The following is a 10557-nucleotide window of genomic DNA, read 5'->3' as shown; positions in this document are numbered from 1 at the left end:
GCGGTCCAACTTCCATATACTTAGTTTTCAATCTAAAAGTGCACATTCTTTAAAAACATCTTTCGGAAAGAAACGGGAAGCACACATGTACTAAATATAGATGTTAATATCTTAAAGAGCTTAAAAAGTAAACCCAAATGTTGCTCTCACAGAGTTAGTGCAATTCTCTGTTATCCTTGGACTCTGAATAAGGAGTGGTGTTCTCGACGTTGCATAATTATAAAGCGTCTGAAATTTACACAGCCTTTTATTCACATTTGTAATACACATGGAATAGAAGTGGAGGCGAATGTCAACAAGTTTAGCGATGATCCAATGATAGCGTTTCGTACGGCAAAGAGGTGGAGCTTAAGTCGTTTCATCGTTGTCAACAACAATTTAAAGTTGCTATTGTTATTAATTTCTTAACCAATGAGAATCTATATACATGTATTCGCCATTTGAGAGACGTTACATAGGTCGCGAATGCCATGCCTTACTGAAAGTCCAAGGATGACTGTAAATTGTACTAATTGATACAAACAGTAATTCAAAGTTAATTCATTTGATGAGAGCAATGTTACAAATGTAGAAGATATCTTCAATGATTGTATTTGAGTTAATGTGAATTTGGCGCCTTATATGCCTCTGAAATATTTATGTAGGTATGTGGAGTACGGCTGTACCGATCTGATAATGGCGATATGAGCTACTGGAGCAGGCTGTATGTCGTCTCTGGTAAGGATTAGTCATGTTATACTTGTGTGGATCTAAAGGGTTCCATTACAAAAATACACGTAATTAAACAATTTCAAGAGTAAAAAATCACATAATATTTATAATTCTTATTTAACAAATATAATGCTTTGATAAAACAAAAAGTGCACAATACTATATGGTAACTATATATATATACTGATAAGAAATAAGAAATATATTGGTAAACCATTTCAGGATTGTACTAAAACTGTAAACAGGACAGTAATTCACCCTAAACGTGACGGATCCCTCTCACATCCCGGGTCAGCTTTTGTGTACAGACTGCTGTGTGGGGGATCTTTGTAACAGCGAGGGGTGTGGGCAGCCGGTGAGTTACAATAAATTAATAACAATTATTTCGGGTCACGGGTACTTGTGGACACCCCCCTTTCGCCGTCGATTTTAACCATGGGACTTGTTGGAATTTCTTCATATTTTTCTCAATTTTTCCTATGGTATACATGTACATGATAAATAAGTGTTAAATATAAATAAATATAATATGTGGAAAAAATGTCGAATAAGCCCTAGGGTTGATAATCGCTTTCCAAAAAAAAAGGGGGGGGGGGAGGTCCACAAATGCTTTTGTTAAATTAGTGGTTAAACGAGTAGTATTCCAACCTTTCCAGTACTGACAAATCACAGGAATATTGCGTCCCCCAGATATGAGTATCATCTTCATACAGTTACCATATATAAAAATTAAACACTTTTCTTATCTGCATTGAAATTATATTGCATTTTACATCAGGCTTACTATAACTTTACATCTAGATCAAATAAGAATCACAAAATTGTGTGTTTTTAATGAAACCTTTAAAATCTGGTCGTCTTAATCGTCGACATCTCTTCCTGACTCCACCGAGTCAATCAATGGTCATGCCTTCATGTCTCTCTGTCCTTGCACATGTACGACCAAATAAGGCAAAAATAAATCATTCAGGGGTAATGTGAGAGGTTAGCAGATTAACACCCCCCGGGTTTACTGGTAAATTCAAGGAAAGGATTCAACACAGCATTGATTGAAACATGCCGCATAATTCTGACACATTATGTGTTTGCTTGTTTGAATGTTTTTGTTATTTAACGTCCCTCTCGAGAATATTTCACACAGATGGAATTGCATTCTTAACATTGGTAAGGAGAAAGCCCCTGACTTTTAAATCTTTAGTTGATACTTTAACCTGTGATAACCAGGCCTTGTCTGATTTTCTAGGATACCCCGTCTCCAGAGGACCATTGTGTTATGATTGTCGCGATGTTCACTCCCCTGCCGATTGTCATAAGATTATACCTTGTAGTGCAAATGAGGTTAGTCAAGCAACAGATTTTTAAGATCATAAAAGCGATCGAAGTACCCCTCACAACTATTAAGGGGACTAATAAGGTGACAAATGTGTTACATGTTGTTACTCCTCATTGTCATCCACGTTCCTACTTCAGAAATGTCTGGTAGAGGAGAGAACTGTATTCGGTCAGCGGTATTTCACAAGTAGATGTGAACACGGACAGGTAAGTCAGACATCATATTTCATTACCTGTGATTTTTGACCCCGTGACCTTGACCTTGAAATTTGACCTACTTTTCAAAAAATCAATCATTACTTTAAATTCACCATAACTTTTGATAGAGAAAAAGGTAGAGCTTTCATATTACACACGTGTATGATATGTGACAAGACCTTTCTAAATATACATGTACTATCATTTTTGACCCTATGACCTTGAGGTCTAGCATTAATACATTATGATTATGACCCCTTGACCCTGACCTTGAATTTTGAAGAGATAGCATTCATAAAGGATGTATTCACTATGACAAAAGAATTGACCTATAGGAGAGAACAATTTCCCGGAAAAAGTGACATTTAAATATTAATATTTTTTTGTTGTTTTCTACAGTATATATGTCTAAATTTTTCAGATTTGTATTTTATACCTAATTTTTTTAATTTACAATTTTACAATAAACCTTCAAAGTTGGCCAAAACACCATTTTGTCCATTAAACCGTTGATTTTTGCATGAATTTTGGCCTAGAAGTCCTTCAGGGCAGGCCTGCCCCTAAATAAAATTGTGATATTTTGATAGGTTTGGATGTAAGGAATAATTTAAGATTGAATTTTTTTAGGGGCACCCCTGCCCTGGGGTCGAAATTCACAAAAAACCTACAAAAAAATAAGGAAACCTGATTTTGAAAATCTGCTTTAAATTTATACCTTTTATTCTTATAGTCAGACTAGCTCAGTTGATATATGCGCTGATTTTTACAACGTGTAAACTTTCTTTTTTAAAGTCGGGGGATCGAATCCACCTGGTACCACACTTTTAAAATTTTAAATTTCGCCTTTTCAAAGACTATTTTAAGTTTTTTTTAAATAGACTTGTGTATTTTCCTTCAATTATCTATCCTTTATGCATGCCCATTCTTGATATTAGAAACACCAAAGAGATATCAAATCGTAACAATCCAATGTAGAGTTGTCAGTCAGGCGGAACAAACCTCAGCATAAGCACACTTTCTCCGAGGACAAAAATCTCACTCTGTGTTACTCGATACAGGTATTCTTGGCAGGAGTGAGCTGCGATGAATTTCAATTGTATATATTCTTTAGAATTTAATTACATTGAATTTGGCTACATATAACAATAACTCTTCTCCCTTGGATTTCATTTAGGCCAATATAATTTGCACACATTAATGACATGTTTTATTATATCCACGGATAAATAGCCTAGACATAAAGAATATAATTTCAGAGACAGTAGACATTACCATTATGCAAAATGAGAAGTAAAGACAAACATTAATTATAACATTTGGAGATAACAAAAGAAAATCAGTGAAAGGGTTACTCCTACCTCTACTCACTGAAATAAATGTTTAGGAAAAACTAATTGTTTTTTGTATTCAGCCTAATGTCATTAATCAGAACGGAAATCGACAAGCTTTTTGTAGAGTAAAAAACCAAGCCCGGTCCTATAGGTCAGATCCCTATATATAATGAAGTGATCCTTTGACATGAGCAGTGTCTGTAGCAAGATGTTTCCGAGCATGCTATAATTCCCGATTCCTTGGCCTTCATGTTTGACATAATTTTCAAAAAAATTAACTTTGTTGATTACTTTTGCGTGACAAATAATAGGGCGTATATATATATATATATATATATATATATATATATATATATAATTTTTTAAGTGATATGGTGATTTGTACATTTACAGACGTGCGACTCTCTAGTCCAGATACCGTTCGGTAGAAAGAGAGCTACGGCTATCAAGTGTCATCAGTGTTGTGATGGGGATTTGTGCAATAACAACTGTAACTTGGGTAAGTTAAATAAATTATGACTACAGGAAACAATATTAGCACACGACTATATTTAGGGGGGGGGGGGGGGAGTCGGGTAGAATTTTTCTATATGCAGTCTTGTACAGCAATCCTAATGTTTAAATTTCTCTTGAATTAATAGCCATCTATTTTTATTGATAATCACATTTAACAGTTTTTTAAATTCCTAGTTAATTCAGCTGGTGGCTCCACCACTCCTGGTACAGTGACGTCATCATCATCCTCGGCCCCTCCAACCTCTTACCACGTTGCTTTCTTCACACAAAACAATCACAGTGTATCGGGATCGAGGGACTTGACCTTCGACCAAACCGCCATTAATATTGGGGGTGGATATGTCAGTAGCACGGGGGTATTCTTGTGTCCCCAAGCAGGCTTATATATGTTTGCATGGGGCATAGCTTCCCACGGAAGTGGGGTGGACACCAGTTTGATGAAAAATGGTTACCCGGTAGGTGTCGCAGCGATAACTGATCCTAAGGCTTCAGTGGTGGACGATTCGAGCACTTCATTTGCAGTCCTTCGTTTGAATAAAGACGACAAAATAAATGTTCACCAATTTTCTGGAAGCAGAGGCATTGATAGTTTTTTTGCGGGCTGGAAAATTTACGATAGCCCAATAGATAGTAAGTAAATTCAGTTTTCAGAAACTTTATTTTTTAATTTAGCCGGATAAATTGCAAATAAATGTTAAATATGTATGAATATCACGCAAATTCAAAGAATTGTGGTCCCCTGCTTTCGGTGTCTTAGTGGATGGGATGCCATTATATATGTCATATTGTGTCAAATATGTATACCCTATCATATTTCATTGCAAAGTAATCACCAAATTAAGTTGCTTAAAAAAAATGACCAAACATGAAGGTCAACGGGGTAAAATTATAGCATGTGCGGAAACATCTTGTTACAGGCAATAAGCATGTCAAATATGAAAGCCCTATCTCTTCTCGATCAAAAGTTAAAACAAACGTAACATTTTTGAAAAATAATTCAAACTTCAAAGTCAAGGCCACGGGATCAAAAATCATATTGCATTGAGAAAGGTCTTGTCACAGGTACATGTAATACACATGTGAAATAAGCCCGGTCTCTTCTCATTCAAAAGTTACAACCAAGGTTAAAATTTTTGAAAAGTAGGTCAAACTTCAAGGTCACAGGGTCAAACATCATAATATACTTGAAAAGGTCTTTCACATGTAATGTATATGAGGAAGTCCTATCTCTTCTCATTCAAAAGTTAAATTTAAAGTTTTAGTGACATACCGTGACAGACAGACTGACTGACGGACAGAGAATGAGATTTAATGTCCCTTCGCTTTCACGAAAGGGGGGGGGGGGGGGCAAAAATGCGCCTTAACCTATAGGTTCATCGACCCTCTGAGGAGAAAAATAGCTCTCAATAGAACTATAATGACTATTATTCCGTTAAATATCCTTGGCCTGACGGACTTCAAACTTGTTACACTGATTACCGCTGAATGAATCAGCCATTGATTTTAGGTCTGACAAGGGTCAAGAAAAATGTCAAGTTGAGTGACGATTTCTGTCAAATTTTGCACTGCATGGTATGCTGAAATTGTTCGCATTCAAATTATAGTTTTAATTTCTTGTGAAAAATTATCATCATCGGAGCAAAATTTTAAATGAGCAGAGGAAATATGAACCTTAAAACCTCTAATTAAGATATTACAAATCTTCAATTTTTCTGAAGATATTGCAATTGCAGTTTATAAGCATGTATGTACTATAAATGAATGAATAAGGGAAGATTGTTTTAAATAAATGATAAAATATCGTCTTAAAGGTGCATAGACACAAATTTGAAGTTAATATTTTCTGTATAATATCACAACATATATATTGTAAAAGCATTTCATACGGAAATATATTAAAAATCTTATTTCTTCTAAAAGTTATTGAAACTTTAAATTTTTGGATGGGTTTGATTGACACATTCTTGCACTTTCACGAATTTTAACTTTTTATTCTTAATACTTAGGATAAGTGTCAATCTTGTTGTGCATTGATAAAAAATATTAAAACTATAATCCAAAAAATTCAGAGTAGAAATGTTCGAAAGCAAAACATACACACAGTATATTGTTAGTCCGTGCAGTTGTGGTGAGCAGACTTTTAAAACAGCTGAACACAAACAGTGAATCGTAAACATCAACAATAACAGAGCTCGTGTCCTGTGGAACGTCATAGCTGCCTTATGTAGCTATTTCATGAGAAGATGGTGCTTTATTATATTATGCTGTGGTTATTTTATATGAAGGTGGTGCTTTATTAGGTCTTTCCACCTTTCTGTGGAAAGACCTCTTGAAATGCTTCTGTTTATTATCATTTTATTTCTGGAGATGTTTTGAAACCGCAAGACTTATCGAAAATCTTTATAGTTCATGATAATGGGTATTAAAAGTTATTCCGAAAAATGACCCCCCATATTCGATCTTTGACCCCTTTCAAAGTTATTGCCCTTTACGCAAGAAATGCTTGTTATCACTACTCCTCCAAAACCGTAAACCGTAGAGGTATGAAACCTTCACCAATGTCTACAAGTACTTGGGAGGACCTTTCAAACTATTCATTGCGAAAGGATTCGTAAACCCCTTCAATGAGTTATAGCCCCTGAAACTTTTTGAATTTTACAAATAATTAAAAATTTTCAAAACTAGAAGTCATATAGACATGGGACCAACTGCATAAGATTCATTGACCTTTGATCTTAAAATTTAAGCAAAGGTCAAAGGTCAAGGTCATTCCAAAAATGAGATATTAAGCATTTTTTATATCTCTTTCGTCTTTTAACATATACAATATGTCTTTACATTTTTAATATGTACTCTTAAAACTATTTCAAAGATTTCATACTTGTCCCTTAAGATTGACCCCATTAAAAGTTATTGCCCTTTGTGCAAAAAAACCTTGTTATCACTACTCCTCCAAAACCATACATCATAGACACATGAAACCCTCACTAATGTCTTAAGGGTCTTTAGGCATAACTTCATTGTACAAGTGCGAAAGGATCTGATGACCCCTTATATGAGTTATTGCCCTTTAACTTCTTTGTACTTACTATTAAACCTTATAACTTAAAAACTATAAGACATAGAAGCATGGGATCAATTGTATTATGACCCTTGACCTTTGACCTTGAATAATTTTTTCAAGGTCAAAGGTCAAGGTCATTCAATTTATTTTTAATTTTCCTTTTTCCTAAATTTTAAGACAATTTTGGTTTCTTATTCATGGAATTTAATTTTAAGGAGTCAGATATAAAAAAAAAATTGAAATTAAAAGAAGGTGGAAAGACCTCTTATTGTTCTTTGAACAATAAGTCTCCTAGTTATATTATGCTGTGGTTATTTTATTTGAAGATGGTGCTCTATTATATTATGCTGTGGTTATTTTATATGAAAATGGTGCTTTATTTTATGGCCCCTAGGCCAGGCCTGTAGCTGGCTAGTCTGATCGAAATTGGAATGGGCAACGTTTATACCGATAGGGTACTGACAAATGAGTTGATTTCATTGGGTTCACTACAACTTATATAAAATGTTGTGGTTGTCATAACGGCCTTGGTTGTGAACAAAACATATCGTTATGTCATACTCGGACTGAATTGTTTGGCCATTGTTTTGATATAAATTTTTACCATGGTTTGCCCCATTTTGCTTGTCATTAGAGGGACCACAGCGGGTGTGACCGGACGACAAGTGATTTACTTCCAGAATCCTCATAGTCACCCGATCCCATCCTTTGCCGGGGATCCGCGTTTTTGTCCTGTTCACGTTTCACGTTCCATTATGCGATTTGATCACAGTTTGTCATCTCCACCTAACTCATGTGGTTTAGTTTGATTTGCAATTATGTCATATTTGTTTTATTCCAGTTGCTAATTACGTTCCATTTATTACTATTGCAGGAAATATCGATGCATTTACGGCGGCTCTTAACCACTCAACTTATAGTTCAACAACAATTCCGTTTAACAGCGTCATCTTTGATAACCGGGGGAGTTACCACACCAGCAACCAATCGTTTGTTGCAGATAGTCGCGGTTTATATGTTTTTGGTGTCACGGGACAACAGACGAGTGCTCAGTACGACGACTTACAAATCAAAGTCAACGGAGCACAAAAACTTAACGTGAGTTTGTTATATTCATGACAAACAGGCCCTCTTGTCTGTTATCACCTCTTCCTCCGAGCTACAGTTTGAAAAAAAAACACCTTTGGTGCAAAGTGAATCTAAATTTCCTTACATACTTCAAGTAAACTGCTGTAAACTGCTCCAACCCAGGTTATATACAGTGTAACTTGGATCGCTATTTAATTCGTTTCTTAAATAACTTGTATATTATATATTTACATCTAGCACATTCAGATAGCGCTAAAACAAATCTACGCTAACTTCGCTTGCTGAAAAATGAATTTCCGCCAAATATCGTACACGCCAAATATAATACATTTACAGTAATTATAATTATTTGCTGAGGATGCCAAATTGTTATTTGCTGAGGATGCCACCGTCTTGATATGGTTCATGTCTAGTTTGTATTGTACATTGTATATTCCACATCTTCTTCAGACCTTTCCTGATTCGGAGAGCGGACATACCGATTCCGGAGCGACGCTGGCTGTATTTAACCTCAATGCTCACGACAATGTTAATGTAGGAGGCCGCAAATGTGTGGGCTACAGGGGCACCACGGCGTTTTCAGGATATAAAATTGCAAGTATGATGTTTTTTGGGTTTTCTTAAGATGGGGGGGGGGGATAAAATATACGTAATTGTTCTTGTACGTACAATTAAGGTTTTACGATTCACCTTTCCTTACTTTCATTCTTAATACATTGGCAGGAATTCAAAAATGCATTAAAATGTTCCATCTTTATTCCATTGTAGATGTAACAACTCCGGCATTTACCGCGGTACTCACGTCAGATAGCTCGAATGACGTTGTCCCATTCAGTGACGTGTTAGTAGACACCCATCATGACTATAATCGTTTGAATGGGATTTTCACATGCAGTGTAAGCGGAACCTACCTGTTCACGTGGACGGTCGAGACGAACGGGGCTGAACTAGAAACACAGCTGATAATTCAGAGAAGGGGAGGGTCTGAGATTAGTGGTCCAAAAACCTATGGAGAGGAGACCAAAGGAGACGAATATGACAGCAGCACGGGGGTGTTTATATACAGTCTATCCGTGGGAGACACCGTCAAAGTACGACGTTTGCGCGGGAAAGTAGAGGGAAGCTACTCTTCTTTCTCAGGATGGCTGTTGTTTTAGTTAATGTATGGTGTTGTAAATAAATAAAACAAACAAATTTAAATGTGAGCTTTCTTTTTCTTAAACCTTTAATGTAAAAAGAGAAGCATAAGCACAGCGATAAGGTCTGGTCTACAATTTCTTACGGAAACACATTGGGAGTTCATACTTCACATACTTCACATACTTCACAGATATATTTTATAGTGTTCACGGGTACTTGTGGACAGGAACCCGGGGTTTATTGGACATTTCCCCCCCCCCCCCCCCCATAGATTATATCATTATTGACCTTGACTTCATTTTACTTAAATTAGTTTTAAGCTCAGTTTTAAAGAAACCATTCAAGTATTTTTTTTTAAAATTAAACTTCATATTATAAGTACTGATACGTACTGATGAAAGCTATTCAACTGCTTTAACATTTTTGACCTTTTCTTTGACTTTGACCTCACTTTTCTTAAATTATATCAAACTTCATATGCTTATGTAAGCTTTTCAACTTCATCAATTTTTTTTATCTTGACCTTTCTCATTTTGTGTTTAGTTCAGTTGTAATGAAACTATTCAAGTATTTTTGTTAAACTTCATATGCTTCTACATACTAATGTACACTGTCAACTGCATCAACATTTTTAACCTTGACCTTGATTTCACTTTTCTTAAATTGGTGTTTTGCTCAATTTTAGATAAACCATACAAATATTTTTTTTAAACTTCATATGCTGATATTTTATATTAGTGGGAGCTGTTCAACTGCATCAACAATGTTTGACCTTGAACTTGCCTGTGACCTAGACCTCACTTTTCTTAAATTTGCCTTTTGCTTAGTTTAAAGAAAGCATTTAATATTTTCTAACCGTAAGGTTATGCATTTATACATAATTTGGTGAGTTTTTCTCATGTATTTCAAACTATAGATTTCATTTTAAAGAAACTTTTTAAGATATATCCCACGAAATAGAATTGAAAGGAGTTAACTTTTTTTGCCAAGAAATTTCTAGATTGGAATATTGTTTTGACTTGGACACCCACCCACCCCACTTCCACCCCCTGGAAAAAAAATCCTTGATATGCGCCTGCAGTATCATTATACATGTAACAACCATTGAATTTTTTAAATGCTGACTTTAAACGAGGTTGCTGAATTCCATGTAACATCACCTTCTCAGGAAGTATC

The 10557-nt window shown here is 35.4% G+C and overlaps 1 protein-coding gene across 1 annotated transcript; it reads left to right on the top strand.

The window, feature by feature from the left end:
• Positions 1–1954: 1954 nt before the first annotated feature.
• LOC134276634 (uncharacterized) lies at positions 1955–9417 on the top strand (the record flags this gene model as incomplete). Its single annotated transcript, XM_062758875.1, has 7 exons — positions 1955–2049; positions 2182–2250; positions 3966–4071; positions 4263–4718; positions 8027–8250; positions 8692–8839; positions 9010–9417. Coding segments are annotated over 7 exons (1487 nt in total), but the record flags the coding sequence as incomplete, so codon positions are not given.
• Positions 9418–10557: the final 1140 nt, after the last annotated feature.

The sequence above is a fragment of the Saccostrea cucullata genome, unplaced genomic scaffold, assembly GCF_032062105.1.
Source record: "Saccostrea cucullata isolate Sc308-1 unplaced genomic scaffold, CSIRO_AGI_Scuc_v1 ctg6848, whole genome shotgun sequence".
NCBI classification, from domain to species: domain Eukaryota; kingdom Metazoa; phylum Mollusca; class Bivalvia; order Ostreida; family Ostreidae; genus Saccostrea; species Saccostrea cuccullata.
Note: the sequence above shows the minus strand (reverse complement) of the source record. Positions and strands in the feature narration are given on the sequence as shown.